At 42.6% G+C, this 21,685-nt stretch overlaps 1 protein-coding gene and 1 long non-coding RNA gene across 2 annotated transcripts in view; one reads left to right on the plus strand and one right to left on the minus strand.

Moving 5' to 3' along the window:
* LOC146690102 (contactin-associated protein-like 5) overlaps positions 1-20,452 on the plus strand; it is a 139,864-nt gene extending 119,412 nt beyond the window's left edge. The window contains exons 20-24 of the mRNA XM_085434936.1: positions 9,964-10,097; positions 13,887-13,974; positions 14,061-14,255; positions 15,386-15,460; positions 17,619-20,452. Of these exons, the coding sequence (XP_085291062.1) occupies positions 9,964-10,097; positions 13,887-13,974; positions 14,061-14,255; positions 15,386-15,460; positions 17,619-17,815 (689 nt within the window). The 3' untranslated portion in view covers positions 17,816-20,452. The remainder of the gene's footprint in view (positions 1-9,963; positions 10,098-13,886; positions 13,975-14,060; positions 14,256-15,385; positions 15,461-17,618) is intronic.
* Positions 77-3,311, minus strand: LOC146690103 (uncharacterized). The gene is made up of 4 exons (XR_014915604.1): positions 2,570-3,311; positions 2,059-2,211; positions 1,604-1,694; positions 77-1,017 (listed from the first exon to the last, which is right to left on the minus strand). It is a non-coding gene; the product is annotated as an uncharacterized LOC146690103 (long non-coding RNA).
* Positions 20,453-21,685: the final 1,233 nt, after the last annotated feature.

Raw genomic sequence — 21,685 nt, forward strand, 5'->3', positions numbered from 1 at the left:
CAGTTAAATAATGTCAGTTCTTCCGTGTTCTCTGGAATCAATCGCAGCAAAGAAATTGGACTGTTTCTTTTGAAAAATGTTGGGAAAGAACAATACAAAACATTCTATTTAAGGCCTCTGACGTCAAGATTCAGTTAAACAACAATTATAACTAAACAATTTGAGGTAATGTTAGTTTCCATTAACATTAAATTAGGTTACTGAATTGGCAAACACCTTCCTATTAACACTACCCATTTTACCCCAATAACTAAAGAAATTAGCACTTGCAGGTCAAAACCTTTATTCAAGAGACACAAAAATAACATTGATACAGTGACTGTCAAAAATTACAGCACTGATCATACTGTGACATCTTGGTTCAAAACAGCAAGCTTAGAAATATTCAACGTTCTTTACTTCAACTGAATGAAACTGAAAATACCATTTCACACGACCCATATGGGATATTTAGACTGTATAACTGTTCACGCTACATCTCTTCACTAGTAAAAGAAAGAAAAAATACAAAGAGAAATTAAAAAATGCTGCCAAACAGACAAACAGAACTTGTACAGAGCAAAAGGAAAAACAAACAACAACAAAAAACGGCTCGTCCTCATGGCAGTTGCAGAGTATATAAAAATGAACCCTGCGATCCGTTCCTGGAATTGAGCTTCAAAAATGCAGCAGAACAAGTGTGAGATTTAAATGTCCTCTCACCTAGAGCTGGTCACCTCACATGCATAACAGTGAGCTTCGTTGCAGGAGCAGTTTTGTCTTAGTTGTGAGCTTTTCTTGAGAGCTGAGTTGCATCCAACTCCATTACCACCCTTTGAATCACCTCAAAAGTGTAGCAGAGTTGTGATGGGTAACTCATGTTGAAGGAATAAAAAAGGTCCAAACAGCATGGCTACTGCAAAGGTCACGTTATCCAGATCTTGAAGAACAACATCAGAAAAGTCATTGCCTGGCGCATCTCTGGAGACAGATGTTCATTGTGGTTTTCTCAATCTGTGCAGTGGCCTCAGTCAAGTCCTGGTTAAACACAAAACATTTCTTTAAGATTCCTTTTTAAACTCATCTCTTTTGAATCTACCAGTTCTAATGTTAGAGTAATTTAAACCAATGCAAGCAACATAGTAAATAGCTATAGCCAAAGAGTGGCCTGCCATGCTGCCATTCATGGTCTAACAGAGTTTCTAAGAGAGGGTGAAAAACATAATAATTTCAATTGCTTTACATTAGTTTTTGTTAGAAAGACACCGGCCCATCAGAAATCCAGGCTATGTCACTCAGAAGATGTTAGAATTTAGACTTTCAGCCCCACAATTTGGTTAGCTGTTGGTCAGTTTTTCAAACAAAAGCTAATATAAATATTGGTGGGATTTTCCTTTGTTCATTAGAATGACAAATTTAAAGTTTTTTCACACTGATGTGACCCCTAATACAGAGGTGGTGGTGGGGCCTCAAGGGCCGGCGGCCGAGTTCACTACCAGGCCTCATGTGAACTTCAAATTATTAAAGAGGACTACTGGTCCTAACCAGTCCAATGAGGATCAAGTGGATAACTAAATGCATTTTTAAAGGTTGCAAATCCACAATCTACTCATAAAACACTCACCATGAACTCCTGCACCAAGATGTTGCAATTGTCTTTCACACAGATGCGGAGCACTTTGATGAGGGACTCCGAGCATTAATGTCATCCTTGACTATTATAACAAAGAAAACAGAGATTTGTGAACTTTTCAGTAGCACAGAAGAAAATGATCCCAGACAAAAACTCTTGACTTTTTAAACCAGTCAACATGCAACACCAGCATCTACAAAGCAATATCAAAAGTTCCTGTTTGACATCAACTTTATGGATATATAGTTTCCAGAACATTTATTTTTAAAAAAAGATAATTTTTTCTCAGTGGGCCAGTAAATGCATGACGAAAATTATGGCATCCTTTTAGTGGAATCATTACTCACAGGTAATAGTTGACTGTTTCAATGGATGTAGCATAAAAATTTTACTGACCTAATGCAATACATATACACTTTGTAGTTAAAGAATTTTAAAGTTCTTACTGTCATTATGGCAGCTACATCCTTTAGCTTTGTGCCCTGTTCCCCCGATCACTTTGCAAACACTTTCAGCAGACTGTCAGAGAGAAACTCAGCTCCGTCAGAAACCTTGACTGTAAAGGCATGGTTGGGATGCACTGGAATGCTGCATTTTATCTGAAATGACATAAAATTATTTTGAAATAACAGCAGGCACTGTGCTTGGTTAATCAGTAATGTTTTGTTGAATAAAAACTGTGTTTCCAGATCTTATGGGATTAAAAAAAATCCAAAGATGTTTGTTTCTGATTTGCAACCCAACAACCCACAAGTTACAACCTCATTTCAGTTCAAGTGTGCATTAATGCGAGTCCAGTAATCACCTTTCTGGCAATACATACAGGTATAAGGTAAACCTATGGCAGATTTTGGATTTCTCAGTTGTATTAATAGGGTGAGTATGCATGCACCTAATAATTATAAAAAACCCATTATAATTAAGTTACAGAAACGAAAATAGAATATACTTTCTTACCATAACACCTTGAACCCACAATCCATCAGCTGACTCCTGGTGAAATGCAGAATAGATGTGGTCTCTCAATGTGCAGCAAAAAAAACAAAAACAAAAACAAAAGGACAGCAGGTGAGGGCAGGAGGGGTAGGGATGTAAGCTAGCATAATACCGCTGATGATATTAGCTAAAGCTGTTCAATGTCCAAAATCTCACTAACACCACGGTGCAGTAAATACACAATGTAACTGAAGAGTCAGTTGGCAAATCTATTCACACAGAAAACCAAATTATGTTATGAGTGCCTCGTAATTAGGTTTAATGTGATATTACGGCTCTTGTGCCAAAGACAAATTCAAATGAAAAAGCGCCAATTCTTTGACAACAGATAAAACAGCAAATAAGCTAACGGCTCTTTTTTAGCATGTTACATGGCGACACTCTAGACGTTTAACTACATTTGGCTGAAATATGGTAAATATTAATTCAAAAAATCAAGACATACCAAAAATGTAGAGTTGGCTGCTCGACTTGACTGAGATGGATGCATTTTTTAAACCACGATCCAAAGCCCGCGAGATGAAATCACGCGTGGTTTCACGAGATTTAACGTTGCTATCTTATTGACTTACTTCACCTGAACATGATATGAACAATTTAATACACCCTTTCTGCATATCATGTAGTTTTTACACTATATAGTTACATTTAACTTTAAAACATGAGGCAATTGTGTTAAATACATGCAAGATGCTTACATAAATCCAAGCGATGGCCAGTCCCTTTTTTTCAGTGTGAACAACAATCACTGTGCTAACAAAACTACATTCATTTACTTATTTGCTGCATTTTAGCTGCATTTGTCAAAGAGCACTCACTTTCTCGTGTCCACTTGGCCACAGATGCATCCACCACACTGCTGTAGGACTGAACCTATATGAATGGCAGCTGCTAAGTAATCAGCTTGTATATATGGGCAGAATATTCCTCGGGGGCTGGAACAGACCCACAGACCACCTCAGTGTGGGGTCCACCTGAAAGGAAAACTCAACAGCTGCCACCAAAGAGCTTTGGTTAGAAAACTGAATCCATAAACTGCACGGGCACAACACACACACAACTGCTAATTAGTGGTACGTAGCACAGTAATCAGATTACAGCTGGAATATCATAAAAACTGCATCTTATTGGATGGCCTGTAGTTCATAGCAGGCCGTATTATATGTCAGATAATTCCATTAAAATGCTCCAAAAGGCATAAACACAGTGGTGAGGCCAGCGAGGCCTAGCAGACAGCTAGCAGCTACAGCTGTCAGTCAAAGCAAGCACCAGCTAACTTTAAACACTGTCAGTATCCAAATGGAGCTATGAGAAAGTAATCAGCCTTACATGAAGGGGAGAAGTGTTCATAGAGGCCAAAGCAGCTTTGTTTTTGTTAAAGGTTTAAGTGTCATCACCGATGAGAAAGGAGGGAAAAGGTCCAACACAGAGTTCAGATACTGGAAAGTCTGGATTTTGTTTCCGGGCTTTGAAAAATGAGTCGCTATCATCAGATAGCACCATCAGATTTATGAAACGTGTGTAACCATCTTTAACCAGCCTGCACCAATATGCTGGTGAATCTGAATTATTCAGCAGCCTTTTAGACTCAGTTTGCATACTATGTGCATACTGCCCTGATGTTGTGAGAGAGAAATCTGCACCATCCAGGCAAAAATAAGGAGGAAGTCTGGCTACAGAAAATTAAATGATAGCGTCTGACGTCCAAGGAAGAAGTCAGAACAAGTGCATTGTTGCAGTATAAATAGGACAAAAATGATTGTTAGTAGTGGGAGTAAGTCTCTAAAGTCTACGGCAGCCAGGCTGTCAGTTGTATCCATGGTCAGAGGGACGTCTGCATTTAGTACACTGTTAGTACACGAGGCCCGTTCTTACAGTACTTATGCATCCACATGGCTTTGATTTCCTGTTCCACGCTGCATTGTTATGTTCTCCATTTGTGTTTGTTTCATGCGTCGCGCTCACACGTAACCGAAACCTGTATCTGCTGTGAAACTGAATTTGAGTCAGTCAGGAGTCTGAAGGACGGCCGCGTGGGGAGGATGGGTGTTCGCTGGTAACAGTGAAGGAGGCGGTGTCAACCACAGCGGTAGACATGATAGCAGGGTGTCATAGATTTGAAGGTGGATGGGTAGAAAAAGAATCTGGAGATGGATTTATGGAGCAGGACATCAGCTCCCCACACCTGTGTTCAAACACGAGCACGCAAAAGACAAAAGGTAGGAAGACAAAGGGTTTATCCCACAGATGGAAACGATGGTCTCTGCTCTCTGCAGCTCAGTTACTGCGACGTCTTGTTGGGGTTAAGCACGCCCACCTGCAGCATTGGAGGGTGTTAGTTACACAACACCTGTTTTCCTTTCTTTTAACCCCTTTCTGGTATCAGGGAGAACGCCTACATCCCTGTTACCATGGTTACCAAATGATATAATGCATAATTACACAGCAGATTGCTCCCTTGACGGTGAACTGGTTCCAAGTTCACTCGGAGGCTGAGAGCGATTGTGTAAAAAATAGAATCTGCCTAAAGTAGAAGGATTTAGTCATATTTGCAGGGCTCTTCAGTTTAATGCACAGCAACAGCTCACTGCATGTGTGAAGGTCTGTTTGTTGAATGTTGTGTAGATTGTGCCGTTGACACTTGGTGCTTTTGATGCGTGAGAAAGTCAAGCACATAATTACTTTATGCGGGTCACAAAGTCAAACGCAGTCGTGGCAGCTCAGCAGGTGTCAGCGCCGGCCAACCAGCTGATGGATCGCCCGATGCAGAGCCGGTCACATACAGCATGCACACGAGGGGTGGGCGATATATGCAAAATATGCAGTAAAAATATCTGTGAAGACAGAAAAAGCCTCTGTGTGCCTGCAGCTTGTGGCCGCAGCATTAAGTAAATGCAGAAACCAGATTTCCCAGTTAGCTGCTGTCACTGGTCACACACTCCCTGCCTGTGTGCAGCAGCAGTATAGTTTAACAGTGGCGCCACAGCGGTGACTGCTGAACACTTTAGTTTAACAATAACTGAAGTCACTCAGCCCTGGAGTTCGTGTCACATTGTAAAGCTCATGTGGGAAGTTGTGTCTTTGTTAAATCTCAGGTCCAACTTTTGAAGCAGCTGTTTAAAGAACTGCTTTTCCATTACATGTAACTGCACCATTAATTCCCATCCCTCGTTTCACTTCCTGTCATATGGAGTGCAGCTAGCTAGCGAGTGCAGCTAGCTAGCGAGTGCAGCTAGCTAGCGAGGCGCTCTAGTGACACTGAGGAGTCACTTGTTTGTGCGGCACATCAGCAGCTGCTGGGATCTCCTCCCGGTGAGTCTGCTTCTGCTCAGCTTCTTTCCACCTTCAGTACGAACAATATTTTGCAAATGAGGTTGTTGGAATGATTATCGGAGGCTGCGTGCAGCTCTGTCTTGCATTGGGGAATGTAAACACATGTAAACACATGTAAACACATGCGGTGACAGCTCTATGTGACATTTTCACATGTTCAAATGTATTCTCGTCATATTCCTCACAATATGATATAATGTTATATGATGGTCTGTCTCTACTTTCTGCAGTACAGTCCTGTTCAGCTGATGCTGACGAGGGTACCACAGTGTGTCCAGCACTGCTTTAATGCAGACAGAGGGGTCTGTACCTGTAGCAGCAGCTTCCCAGGCCTGATCGGCCTCCATTACTGCAGAACAGCTTACCTTACCTTTGTGAACTTCTGCCACTAACCTTTGTACCATTTCAAGCTGTTCATTGGACTTGCACAACTTGACTTGAAATAAATAACTGGGAGAATCGGGGTGTTATAACAGCAGTAGTGTTTATGGCAGGGCTGGTAGGTCCATAGTCTTTCTGTATCTGTTTCCTTAATAAGTTTAATTTGAAATGTTTCTCCTCACATACAACGTCTTGAATAATCAGCCCATCATAACTTACAAACCTCACAGTACCACATAAACCCAGCAGAGCACCTAACTCTCCGACTGGTTCCTGGGATATCTAAAAGTAGAAGGGAGGCCGCTCTTCTGTGAAATCCCAGCTTGGAGTCAGGAAACAGACAGCCTCTCTACTTTTAAGATTAAGCCTAAAACTTTCAGTGTAGATAAAACTTATAGTGTGGGATAGGGCTGGGCGATATATCAAAAATTTATCGTTACCGAAATTTATGACTCTCATCGACGTCATTTTGCCCATGTCGGTAAATTCGGTATTTAAAAAAAGAAAAGAAAAGGCATGTGCAGGTTGGCGATGTTCATGTCCCTTTAAGACGCTGTGCTACGTTACAGACTTGACGGGGTGGAGTCACATGACTCTACTACCTGAAACAAGACGAGACACGGGTGAACAAATGGAGGACGATTTAAATGTTGAAGCAGCAGCGACGGAGGTAGAGCTGGTGGAGGAGGAAGAGGAGACGCTTGTTAACAAAAAAAAATGCATCATCAATCGTTTGGCAACATTTTGGATTCAACAAGGATGATATTGATCAAAAAATTGTTAAATGTAAACTCTGCAAAAAGACTGTTGCGTCAAGTCAAGGTAACACAACCAACCTCTTCCACCACCTGCAGCACAACCATGTGATTCAATTCGAAGACATAAAAAAAGCTCAAAGTGAGAAGAGAGTAGGACCAGCAAAACGTCTTCCTCCACCAGACATTATTTGTTTACAAGTTATACAAGTTATAGTACCTCAAGGCCTTAGCAGAGATAGGCCTTTGTCCATGATGGCATTACATTTGCACAATCATTGTTTACTTTGTGAATAGCCAATGTGAAACATTTATTATTAAACTATTTTGTTTACATTTTTTAGAGAGCATGGTTACATATTGTATCCTACACTTTTTATTTTGTTCAGTTAATAAATCTTAACCACTAAAAGTACTTACTACTATTGTCTTCATTTATTTTCAGTGACATTTTACAGCCCTTTAAAGTGGTAATAATATAATTGCAATGAATAGGTCTAGGGGGAATAATATTATCAAAATAACTGGAGGAACTATGCTGCCTGCCACAGCCCCATCAAATGAAGAAAAAAAAACGTTTGTTTTTTTGGCACTTGGGGTGGTTATCGTCCATTTATCGTTATCGAGGTTAACTGCTCAATTTATCGTGATATTGATTTTAGGCCATTTCGCCCAGCCCTAGTGTGGGTTGCATTAGGGTACCCTGCAATAGGCCTGCAGGCTGCTGGGGGCTTCCCATGTCACCAGTTTGCCCATCTGTATCTGGAAGTCCCGAAGGATCTCCCAACATCTAACCTGCAGTCCACTGACATCTCCTGTAGCGGTGCTATTTATCACGTACGACTTCACTTTAAATAAATTGTGGGACTGAAATAAACACTGTTTGGACACAGACTGAAATTTAGGATGGTTACTGTTAACTAGGGCTGGGTATCGTCACTGATTTCTAGAATCGATTCAATTCCGATTCACAAGGTCCCGAATCGATTCGATCCACGATTCGATTTAATTCGATTCGATTCGATTTAAATCTGGGAAATTTTGACAGTCAGAAGTATAATTCAGATCAGAACATTTACATATTTTTGTATCTATAAAAAGGAAGCTGACACTCTCAAGACTTTATCCAAGCTGTGAGCATCACAGCAGATGCCTTTGTGTCAAAGTAGCTGAAGATAAAACACAGAAAAACATGAAGGTTTTCCTGGCCTGGGATTTTATAAAAATATTCTGCAGTACATCAAAAACGAAAGAAAACCATTAATTAATCAACATTACCTCTGACGTTACAGCGGTTTTATTAGACACACGGCTAAGCATTTTGCATTTTGAATAATTTTAAAAAGTTTCAATTTGTTCAGTATTGAACAGCAGAAATGAGGTTTTCTTTTCGGAAGAATGTAAAAGGGGAAAAAACAGCGGCCGACAGCCTGTAAACAACAGTAGACTTGTGTAACAAGCAAGCGACTAATGAAGAAAGGGAAACTGTTCGAGAGAGGGGGGGGGGAGAGGGGGAGGGAGAGAGGGGGAGAGAGGGAGAGAGAGAGAGCTGCGCATCGCAATGGAAGCAAAACAGTAAAAGAGTGAATTCATGACGATGTTTATGTGAAGCGTTTGGATCTTCTTTTGCTGCTGGTTCGGTCAATATTGTTTGGAGAGAGATCAAACTAACAGCTTTAGAATCAGCGCATAAAGGGCGTGAACACAAAGCGCGGACCCGCCGACAGATCAGAATCAGCGAGCTGTCGGCTTTCAGCCCCGACTGTGAGAAAGGCGACATCTAACTGATTCTGATCCGCGGGTCGCGCTGTGTGTTTAAGTCTATGTGCAGAATCCCTGTACCTGCTCTCATTTACTGTTTGGTGGTTCTTGAAATTTTGTGAGATGTCACCAGAGATTCTGGCATTTCGGACAAAATAAATTTATATTAAAAAATCGATTCAGGATTTTAATGAATCGATTTTACGTTATCCAAGCCAGAATCGATTTTAATCGATAAATCGATTATAAAAACCCACCCCTACTGTTAACCTACTAACGTTACTATGAGGTATAACATGATGTTAGCTTAAGCATGAGAAAATATCAGGCTCATATTTTAGCCTGAGCTCCACTGCTTGACTTGGACCCTGGAGGAAAAGGTCCCTGCATATGTTACAGCTTATCACCTCAGAGTCTCCATTTTTCAGATTGAGACACAACAAAGACCTCAGAGCTTTAAGCGAACAGCCACGCTACATCCAAACCTGCGAGTGCCACATTGAGTGACACCTCTGTGCAGTTTTTAGCCAGAGCCCTAATCCGCTCGTGTGTGTTAAACCTGAGCAGCCAAATTGCATGGGTCTCTGTAAACAGTGAAGGGCAGGGGAGACACTTTATCCACAGTGACCTTGCTCTGTTGGAGCACTCTCAGGATCTGAAATGAATCACAACACAAAGCCCTTCACTTACACACTGGGAATTGTAATATTGACCTAGCTCCACTTGACAATGCATAGCTTTCTGACTCTTTGATCTGGCAGCGAGTGTGTGTGTGTGTGTGTGTGGGGGGGGGGGGGGGGAGGGGAGGGGGGGGCTGAGCACATATTGACTCGCTCAGTTTTCAGAGCAAAGAGCTATGAGATAAATATTTGCAGACTCTCGAGAGTAACTGAAGAAGCTTGGATGTAGTGGTGTATTTATAAATAGGCAGTCCCCTTCTTGCAGCAGACAGGTGTATTCTCTTATCTTATCACCCATTAGAATGCAGGGTACACATATTTGAATCCTGGTAATGTTATATGTACAAGATTGGATTTAGACCTGTAGATTCCACGTTTTCATCGAACACTGAGCATAAGATGAAGCGTCGCGTTGCTCTGTAACAGTTTATGCTTTGTTTTCCAGGGAGTGTGCAGATCTGGTATCACCTGCAGACAGGCAAGAAACCGGACGTCTTCACTCCCACCCCGAGTAATCTGGCAGACGGACGTCTTCATCGAATCAGAATCCACCGAGTCGGCAAAAACCTCTATGTACAGGTCAGTAACACCGGTACAGGAAGTCCTGCATAAGGACGTGCTGTCTCACAGAGATAGTTCCTGCTTCTGAAGCTTGGTGTGGAGTTTGGATGTGTGCAGGCTCCCTGTGGCCACTCCAAAGACACGCATGTTGGATCAAGAGCTTAGACAGTGGCTGTGATGTATAAAGTGCTTGCAGTGTGTAAGCATGATGTGAGTATAGGGCTAAGTGTGATTCGTCTTAGGTGCGTTTGTAATCATTTCCTGTTCAGTCACATATCACAGTCTGTCTGCTAGGTAAAGGTAGAATGACTCATCATCCGAATCTGTTGTAGATTATCTGGGTTTTGTATATATTCTGACCTGTTTTCTACAATAAATTACTACATTTTGTGTTATTCAGAGTTAATGTAAGAATAAGATGCACAGCTGTATCCATGCTAGCTGCTCTTTTACATCAAGAGTAGCATCATCAAACAGCATTTAAGCTGCTGATGCTCTTCAGTATCACTTACCAAATTCAGCGTATCCTGACTTGGCTAAATGCACAGAGGGCAGGAAACCTCAGGCCTGCAGCAGGTTAGCTGATCACAGCTCCAGAAAGAAAACTAACATACTGGACCCACATAACTCTGTAATTCCCCCACTGCACTCAATCTTCTCCCAGTTTGACTCCTACGTGTGAGGAATGAGATACAATATTCTTTGGAAGAGTTTTTTGATAACACACATTAAATTTACCCGGGGAGGCCTTAAACCAGAGCAGGTGACCTGCCACCCATCAAATACGACATGGCCCAAAAATGAAAGAGACTAAACCTAACTGACTTCAAAGAGCAGCAACATCCACCATACACCATCTTTATGTGAACTCAACACTGTTTGTTTGCATCCAGCGGCAATTTATTTATACAGCACATTTCATTATGCAGTGTTGAAGATAACATAGAAGAAAAACACATGTAGTTTTGTCTTAAGGGGATTTAAAGACGTTAAAGACGTGCATGCGCACACATCCAGAGTTACTGAGTGTAGACCTGTGAGGACAGAAAGGGTTGAGGATGTTTTTGAATATGTGATTTACAGGTCAGCAGGCAGCTGGTCCAGGAACAGGCCCTCAGCACACTTAGGTCTACTGGGAACAGCTGATGACCTGAGAGTCTGACAACGATATATATCAGATGACGATATAGAAACATCGTTTCATTTTACGCTATCGTTTGTTTCGTGGTGTCTCAAAATAAACTGTTTACAGCAATGTTTTTTTCATGTTCTGATGTCACTGTAGTTATTATTAATTTCTTAAAGTTCTCTCTTTCTCTTATATTTAATATCACCACACTACGGACGGACAAGCGCCTGTTTTTATGCGTTGTCGTTAGCAACAACTACGGTAACACCACGGCGTGTCTGCTTGTTTATGTTCCACATAAACCTTTCACAATAAAGCTCAAGATCCTGTTGAGACTTTTCAAAATAAACTGAATCACGTGAAAGATGCAGATTATTTACGGATGAGAAGCAAAAAAGAGCCGCCAGGTGCTAAAAAATAAACCTTAGACTAAAACGTTAGAACAGGCTTCTCCCCGCAGCACGCCGTGTAAGAAATACTCACAAAGGAAACGGCGCCGTTACAACTTCTGTCTAAAAATGTATCGTTTCATGCGTCGGTTAAAACACTCGACTCCAGCTACACGACGCCCAGCAGGAAACACTTCACCTGCCCGAGATTCACAGACTTTACAGAAAATGTTACATTTGTGTGATTTATATCGTTATCGGACGATAGATGTTTTATATCGGGAGATGAGATTCTGGTCATATCGCACAGCCCTGGGTCTGACTGCAGGTCCATAATGTGCTGAGGGGCCACATGGATTTTAAAGTTAACTCTCTGACTTCAGTATCTGGGTGATATGGTCGGGTTTCCTTGTATGAGCAAGAAAAGTTGTCTTCGTTGAGTAGAGTAACCTGCTTGGCATGAACACATTTCTAGGTCAGTTTGAAATTACATTTTCTAACTTTTGATATATTTGTATCGATTCCTGTGTTTAAGAGACAGGGACGGTAAATATGTGATCAACTATAATATCTAAAAGGTTTCTGGACCTCCAACAGTTAATGTTATTAATACAACTGATGAGTCTTTGAACAGAGGTTAGATTACCAGAGGAATATGATGTGTTTATTAACTGCCCAAGGATATAATATATCATTTGAGTTCTGTATGATAGTGCTGTACCAAGCAGACACATAAAGTCATGGACCAGGACTGACTGACTGACTGAGGAGCCCTGATTGAATTTTTGTTTGTGCAAATCTAAAACTAATAATTGAAATATAAAAACTTCAGCTGTGAAGAGGACCAATCAATAACCAGACCTAATAAAACAATTGAACCATCAGGTCATCTTAGTGCATGCTCACTCATCCAGGTGAGGAACTCCTAAAAGGCTGATTCTGTTCATGAGGACGTGGCGTCTTCCTCCAGTCTCAGCTGACTGCAGGACATTTGTACAGTGACTGAAACCAGCAGCGCTGAGGGAACCGTGGGCTGTGTCATTAATATGCACTGATCAAAGCCCAATCATCATTGATCAGTGGCCACGTTTAGACCGTACACAAGACGTTGAGTATCTGCTGTTACAATCAACCCGCTCAGTGGAACAGTTCTGCAGGGCGGCGGTGCCCTTTTGCACTACAGACCGGTTTATGTCCAGCAATATTTTTATGGTGTCGCGGATGAATACAACAAAATAAAACCAGTACCAAAAAAGAGGAAGATTTATTCATAACACACGAGAAAAGACCCAGGGAAACCGAGTTAGCGATAAAAACGATTAAAAAAACAAAACGATACAAACCCTGAAAACCATCATTTCTCACCTGAGCCTGAAGCCTCACGGCCCGGTACCAAACGACTGGTTTGGTTTCCTCTCAGTACGCCTTTCTGGTAATTCTAAATTGGTAATTGATGTGAGGTAGATAAAGTGTTGTGCGTATGTTGCAGGTATTTCCCTTCTTTGTTGCGTTGGCAGTTTTCACTTTACCATTGCACTCGTTCTTTTCTGCAATAAAAAGTCCACGCTGCAGGCTGCGCCACTGCTTCCCTGCTTGATTGGAGCTCAAGTGCAAGCAGCGAGATGGCGTGACAGGCAACCAGACGGACAGTCCCGAGGATTCGAACTAATGTTGCGTGGAACATTCCCATCCCAATTATCCTGCAGGATTTTCTGGTAGAGAGCAGAATCCATAGGTTGCTGGTCCTGGCTGGGACCTCAGGTTGAGTCTTAGTCAGGTTTTAAATAACGTTTTCACAGAGGACCAGGTAGGTGTGGATTTGAATGAAATCATCATTTAACTTGTGTATTTACTCAGATGATCAAAGTTACTTGATGATCAGGAACATGTAAGTGTGACAAACATGCAAAAGAAAATTAAGAAATGAGGAAGTGTGCAACGACGTTTTTACAGCACTGTAGCTATTTGAGTGAAACAATGTGACTAACATGACGAGACAGCAGGATTCATCTAAAGAGGAAAGCTGTGCACATCGTGTGCATCTTTTCATGCAATAGGAAACTGAAACCCTTCACTTTTATTGCACTTCACCGTGTTAAGCGATTATTCCGAGTCAGCATGACGGCACAGAGGTACAAGGTCAAACTCACTTCAGAGCTACCTGTAGCTGCTTTCAGGTGAGGCTGCAGTGAACACACAGCTCGCTCTTACGCTGAGCTGCAGCTGCTGTTACCTTGCTTTGAATTTCGTGTAATCACCTTGTTATCTGATTTCTTTCTATCCAACCAGATCAACCAGGACATCCACAGAAAGTACACACTGTCATCTGACGCGGAGCTGATCCTCATACGATCGCTGACGTTAGGCAAAGTCACCAGTAAGTCTCTGCAATCAGTCCTTCTCATTCAGCTTTGACCGAACGAAGCCAGAAGCATTTCTCACTCCTCGGCTGTGTCTTTGTAGGAATGGAGAATTTTGATGAGGAAGTGATACAAGGAGCTTCTAAAGGTTTCATTGGCTGCCTCTCCTCAGTCCAGTTTAATCATGTCGCACCACTGAAGGTAGCGCTGACCAATCGCGGGAGCTCATTGGTCACCGTCCGTGGCCCGCTGGTCCAATCAAATTGTGGCGCGCTAGCCGAGTCACATACTCTGCAAGGTAAAACATCCACATCCATGACACTGATGATCTGTTTACTTAGACTCACAAACACACGAGCTGATTGTTTCTGTCTGTTAATCTGAGTCTTTGAAGCACTTTGAGGAACTCGTTGCTGTGATTTGTTTCTACATAAATAAAACTGAACTAAAGTCATCTGAGAAATTTGGATAGAATGAAACCATCAGCTGTGCAATTCTTCATAAATGGAATAAAAGTAAAAGGACCATCTATTGTCCTCGGTCTGGAGCTCAGAATCAAAATCTGAGACGTGAATCGTAGTGGATCAGCCCAAAATCACACAGCAGTAATGACCTAAAGCACGCCGGGACGCAGTCGCCACCGTTGGCAACACGACGGCGTCATGGATGGAAATCTTGCAGCCCCCACACAGTCCCCTTGCTCAAGAAGCCACAGCGTGAGTTTGCCATCGAACATCTAGATGGTTCAGAGAAGGCTTGGATAAAAGTGTCGTGGTCACATGAAACCAAAGCTGAGCTACTGAAGAGTTTCTGTTTCAGTTTGTGATGGTTAGGATCATATTTCCATGACAGTGTGGTTAGCATTAGCATTGGATCTTATGTACACAGGCCAGAGCTCTCTGTAGGGTTTGTTATCTTAAGACCAGTATAGCAGCACTGGTTTCCATATTTGCTTTTTCCTGTTGTATCGACACCGAGCTGGCTTTTTGCTGGCATTGCTCTGTGCGTCTTTCACAGCGATCAGTTTTAAAGAAGATGACCCCGACCCGCATGTGAAATAGTTTCTCGTTTGCCTGAAGTCCAGACACAAAGACAGCTGTTCTCACTGGACTGGATGTGTTACAGAAACGTTGGCTGACGTCACAGCGGTGCAACAAGCCAAAGAGCTACAAACCAAACAGAACATGATCACAGTAAAACTGGATTGTGTAAATCAGGACTTCCAGGGTTGTACTGCTGTTTAAAATCGTTTTCAGAAGCAGAGACATTTAAATAGACTGTTTGTCTTTGCCTCTCATGAACCAAATGTAATCATCATGTCATGCACTGTACTGCAGCACGCCTCGTTGTACAGGAGGAGGAGCCAGTCAGTAAAGAGAAGTTGACATGGTATGTATGAAAATGATGATGTTTCTCTTTGCTCTGCAGATCAGGCTGTAAATGCAAATAAAGACAAAGAGCAGCGTGCCGGCAGCACCCAGAAGGATTTGGCTGTAATAGCAGGTCTGTGCTGTGCTCCTGTTTTTCCTTTGCTTAATTGAAAATGAGTCCCAGCTGTTTGTCATTTGTCATTCTCTCCATTTGGCTCCGTCTTAATGCTTTTTCCTTGTCTCTCGATAACTCGGCCCAGCTCGAGCTTATTGCCACGATCGTGTCTTAAACCTTCTTTTTATTTGAAATGAAACTTGATGCTGTGATGTGTGTTTTCTGAACAAGCAAGCATTTAATTTTATAGCTACATGTCCCCAGATATTACTTATAAAGCCTATCAGAGGCCCTATAACTGTGATCATCTTTAGTGTTCATTCTCTGAGGCGCTGTGCCTGTTTCCGGTAACAGCTCTGTCATTTGCTTGTTTGCTTCATATGCATCTGTTCTGCTGTCTGTAAGGTAAATATGAAGACACAACACCGTCGAGCTCAACATAAAGGCTGGAATAAGGACAATTTCATTTAAATGTTGTTAATTAACCTGTTTTGTGAAATCACAACCATCAAAGAGTGAAGGAAGCTGTCTCCCGCGGTGACCGTGAGACAGCTTCTTGGCTCAGACCAGTTTCCAGGCAACCATCAGGGACTCGGAGGTGTTACTGATCCCTCAGCTTCACCACAGACAGCTGACAGGGTTGCAGTCTTTTCATCAGCCTCTTGACAAGAAGACAAATCAGTACATTTCTCAATAAAAGTCACATTATTCAATCACAGTCGGAGGATTAGTCAGCTCCAATCAATAAATGATACGATAGCTTTGATTGTTACAAACATTTATTTCATTCAACTTGTTTATTTCAGTTTAGCTCTTCGGAAATTTGACATCATCTCTTTGTTGTGGCTGCAGATTAAATTGTGATGCATCCTGTTTTCTTTAATTATCTTTGTAAATCATGTCTAATCAATGATGTTTGTCACAGGAGGACGGCAGTCTCGTTTGATTCTCCTTTCAAAGGCACAAAGGGGATGCTAATACTGAAGGCTACTTACTTTGAGTTAAAATCCACCCATTTAAAATTTCCCTCACACGATGTGTGCAGGAGTGTTCAAATCTCTTCATCACAAACTCATTGTCAGACCAGGTGGACTCAGTTTCAGGGAAAGTAGATTAGATTAGCTTCTTCATCGTCGTTTGTAAAATTTGTCTGGATCATTTTTACCAAACTTGCTGAGAAATAAAGAGATAATTGCTTTGGTCAGAAGTCTCCGTCCACTCATCCGGGGGATGAATGTCGTGGTAATTTGACCCTTTATTTTCTCCATAGGTGACATGATTAAATAGGTTTGGCTGTTTTTTTTGGGGGGGGGGGGCTCTTATCCACACAGTCTGTATATGCAGACTACACATACAGGCTCAAATATGTACATATATGCGTTCGCAAGGTAGCGTTAGCTTAGGTTAACCATGCATCAGCATCACGCTGACAGTTGGTACAGTGCCATTATGTATGAAAATGATCATCTTCATCGTGTTTGACTCCAGAAGGCTTGACTGGTCCGTGTGGGCAGCTGTAAATCCCAGTCAGATTCAGAGTTGTTGGTGTTGGAGCTTCTCTCTCTGTCAGCCCCCTCTTGGTCCGTCGCAGTGTAAAACCCCACTGTGGACAGGATGCTGTTCCAGCAGTCCTCGGTTGTCCTTGAATATTCTAACCAGCGTGTCTCCTCCCAGACCCGTGGGGACGCATCCAAATAAGTTGTACTAGTGTGAAGTCGTTTTAACTAATGATGCTGGAAGTCCTGAAGAAACAGCCTTTGTCCTGATGTATTCACTCAGTTACCTTTGGGATCAATCCAAAGTCAAACTAGTCCTTTTTATGCTGCCATGATGAACAGATAAACTACCAGCTGTACGATAGTCGGTCGAGATCACTAACGAGTCGTTAGCCTTCACACACTGGAAGCTTCACTTATTCACATATTAGAGTGTACGCAGACTCCTGTGTAGTAACATCTTGTGCTCTCATTAAACGTTGATGCTGTTCAGGTATCCTTGAGAGGAACTGTTCAAAGAAATCATTCGATCAGAGACCAAGCGTGCAGTAATCCCAGCTTTAAGGTCCTGTGTCCACATGTGTGCAGGGCTAAACGTACTGCTAACACTCCTACACTACTTAAACCTGAGGCCACCAACACCGCCATCATCTAACCTGCCTTCCCTGCGTCGTTTCCAGGTGTGGTCACTGCAGTGGTCTTCATAACCGTGTGCGCACTGGCTGTGGTGATCCGCCTGGTGTACCAGCAGCGGCGGGCCCAGAGGAGCAGCGGCAGCATCAAAGAGGAGCACAGACACAGCATGTACACAGACTACAGGACTGAGCTGCACCTCCACAACCCAGTCAGAGACAGCGTGAAGGAATACTACATCTGACTGCAGCGTGCAGCTGATGTCACAAACTTACCTCTTTCTTCTAAAGGACTCACAGGTGGACGTGCTGCCGCAGGATTTCTTACAACACTGCATATCTCCGCCCTGGAAGTTCCCCAGGGACTCTGCAAAAGTCAGCAGACTCCACTCTCAATGCTCCTGTAAAAGCAGGCGGCTGAATCTTTGCAGCTCGTAGTGTATTTGATGTTGGTGAAATTGTCAGAATCAAGCTGCCGTGGTTTCCGTCATTGCGAAATGTGTAAAGCAAAAGTCGATCGTTCCCAGGGGTGAACGCGGGGGCGTGGACGAGCGCGGCGAGCGCAGAAGCCGCCGACCGTCCTGAATGTGCACAACAATATTTCCACATTTCTGTGGGACTCACTAAATTGTATTTGTTAGTCAGGAAATGTAGGCAAGGCCTGTAAGATATGCATCCATCCGCTGCTCTCTGTTTGTGTTTCCACTGGGGGTGAATGTCGCAGCAAAGGGACAACACTGCCGACACTGTGTGAGTGCCTGATTTGCATATCTGTTTGGATTTGAGTTCTTGCTGTGACCCTCACAGACGCAGGCACATGTCCCCACAAAAGAGCTTATTGTCATTCGCTGAAGAAAATGGGAATTTCATAGAATTTCATCGTCTCTAGAGCGCAGCCGTTGGCGAGGGGTGACCATCGCTAACATTTCTTTCAACAGGCTGTTTACCACGGCGCGGTTGATAGCAGCGTGCAAACTGACAGATGGAACAGGCCCATAGATTCTTTGTTGATGTGCAGCGAGGGCCTCATTTATCAACGTCTGCAGGAAGAAAATAATAATAATGACGACCATGATAATAAAAACTGATCGCGTGCCCACAGCACAGTGTTCAGCACATCATGAAGTTACCCTCAGCACATAGACGGGGGTCCACACACCCACATATTTGAGGTTTCTGGGTGGGAGAAGTGACCACAATAACCCCTGTTTGTGTTGTCGTCATTCCCAGATTCATGTCACAAAGGTGTGACCAGCGTGTGAGGCTGCCGTGCTCACAGACGACCTCACACAGACGTGCCACATATGTAAGGGATGGATGTAGCCGCCATGGCATCCTTTAGAGTAGCCTCGTGCTGAGCACTGATAGCCCAGCAATCAGTCACACTGTAAAGCCCTGTTTTATTCTCTGTTTGACTCAACGAGGACCAGCCCCTGCTGGCCAACGGGACCAGTGAACATCTCGTCACAGTCTTTTCTATAAACCTGGCCACAGCATGGCCACACCAAGTGTTACGTGGATAAATGAACATCGGTGGAATTTGAATCTGACGTCGCTACTTTCATGTGACAACAACAAAACGTACAAACTTGATATTAACGAGGAGAAAAATGTCAGCTGATAAATGAGGCCCTGACTCAGTGTCAACAGCGAGTGTTGCAGCTGTTTCTGTTCATAATGAAGGAGATGCAATGTGTAAAAAAGGTGTGAATTGTGTCATAAAGTAGCAGAAATAAGAAAATAACTGAGAGAAATGTATTATTTATAGCAGTTATTTATGCCAAGACTAAAGGGTGTAATCATCAAGCAGAGGGTCCACGTGAAACACCACAGGCAGCCAGTAGCAGCAGTTACAGCCTCCAACCCTGCAGCTTGTGTTCAGTAACATACAGACAGCAGTTTGCTTCATACGACAGGTTTTGGGTTCACAGAAGTCACAGTAACGAGGTTAGAATCACAGCAGCACGTTTGCGAGGTTTCGTGGAGGAGAACGTCCGAACTTTGCTGGCAAATGTCTGGGAGTTGTTTCATAGAGCATTCACTTGTGGAGCACCAAAGCCGTAGAGCAGAAGTTTAATCTGGCTTGTATTTTAGAGCACTAACCGGCGGTGCTTAGAGCTTTTTGCATAAAAGAAGACGGCCAATATCATACCGGATGGAATGAATTTATTTTCAGATTTACTGGGAGTGCAGTGGTTTCTGTCTCAAATGGACGTGACGAAGGCAAATTAAAGGACGGATGGAAATGGAGACTACTTTGCTTTTTTAGATCCTTGCTTCTAGTGGGCACGAAGGTGATGCCAGAGAAAACAAATCACGTTGTCTAAATTTCAAAAGCAGCCTTTTGAGCCCAGTTCTGCATTATCATACTGACTCATTATCCTGGGCTCAGCTGCTCTCTGGCTGCATTCCTGTCTTTGTCACCATCAGTTATGCTTTGAACTTAATGGGCTAAATGTAAAGGTTAAGTCCAAAGAAAAGCTGACAGAAACACGGCCATTTATTTAGCATCTTGTCATGAACTCAAGTGTTCATTCTCCTGGGATCTGAATGTCAGAATAAAATGTTTAAAAAACAAAGCAGTGAGATTTCCCTCACGTAGAAATGTTTGGACCGGTGCACTGATGCGTACAAAGACTGGAGCTCCAGCTGAGGAAGGACAGCGGTGTGGCTGAGCCCGTGTACCCTCTCTGTGCATGTCCTCCAAATACGCCTGAAGATGATCCCCATATTTGTGAATGAATGCATACCTCTGAGAGTTTCAGTTACACTGCAATGGGTAATATCATGTGCTCACTTCTTAATGATTTGTATAGCTGCGGTTTTATTAAGAATCTATTGTATAGATGTATAATTTAATAATAAAAGTCGATATATTGCTACTTTTTGTTGTAAAATGGCTTCACTTCTATACAAATACAGACCATTTACTTCTGAACCTTAAAGGTGCATCTGCATTACGCTGATATCCCCAGAGGATCAAACAGCACTAACACTGTGCAGTCAGTCTGCTACAGACTCACTCACGAAGTGGCCTGGATAAATGCCTGTTAAGTGGGTGAAGCACACATCTGTTCATCTGAAGTGTTTCAGTGACAGAAGCCAACGTTAACGTGCGGTTACACTGTAACCTTGGTTCTCTGAGTGAGAGTCTCGATGTGATGGAGAACAGGCTTTTTGTTTGATTATTGAGTACTGTATCTGTACCTTTGACCTGTCTTTTTTCCTAACAAGGACAAAGTTCAGTCACAGTTTTCGTATTGATCAAGATGAGCGACGGATTACAGGCAGGATGTCCAGCATCAATCTCTGTCTGTGCCCGACCACGCGGGGTTGATTCATCTCTCAGTGTGAAGAAAGATCAGGTCTGAACAGAGGAACAGAAAAACTCTCCGATCAAAGCTGAGTCGTCACTGTAGTGTTTGTTTGTTTTATGGAAATGTCTAATGACAGTTATTGATTGTTACAGCTGGAAGAACGTTCTCATGCTGCTGCGGTTTTCTCGTATAACTCAGACGAGGACTCTGGGAGAGCTTTGATTATCTCAGCATTCTCAGCTTCAAGGAAGAGCTTTACCAGTTTTGCAGTGATGTTCAGGAAGGAACAGTAAGCTGGAGATTTTCAGAAACAGTGAGTACATACAAACTCACTAAAGTGGTGGTTGGATCAGTTCTGTCCACAGGATGTGAGAAGGATGAAAGCTTTCAGTCACTCTGTTTAGCAATGAACTGGCACCGGTGTTCTACACAGGCTTTCCTTATCTCTCAATTTTGTCTTCTTAGCATTTTGAAGTTTATGAAGTGTATTTATATGTTTGGACACTGGCAACAACAGTGTAACATTTCAGTAATGTTCAAACAAATAGCTGTTGGAAGACTGATAACCAATTAGGTCAATTAGTCACAAGCTTGTGTAGAAAAGAGCAGAAAGTCTTTCCGACATGAGGATGGAGGTGCGGCCCTGCATCAGCAGCACAGATGGCTACAGTCTTCAGACCTTGAGGGAGCACTACAGGGGACTATACTTGTCAGGGTCCTGGGACTGGGCGACCCAGGATCCCTGAGCAGTTATGTATTATATTATTATTATTATTCAATTCAATTCAATTCAATTTT

Source organism: Copadichromis virginalis, linkage group LG16 (genome assembly GCF_057382275.1).
Source record: "Copadichromis virginalis isolate Kocher_CV1m ecotype Utaka linkage group LG16, C_Virginalis_male_GT1.1, whole genome shotgun sequence".
In the NCBI taxonomy this organism is placed as follows: domain Eukaryota; kingdom Metazoa; phylum Chordata; class Actinopteri; order Cichliformes; family Cichlidae; genus Copadichromis; species Copadichromis virginalis.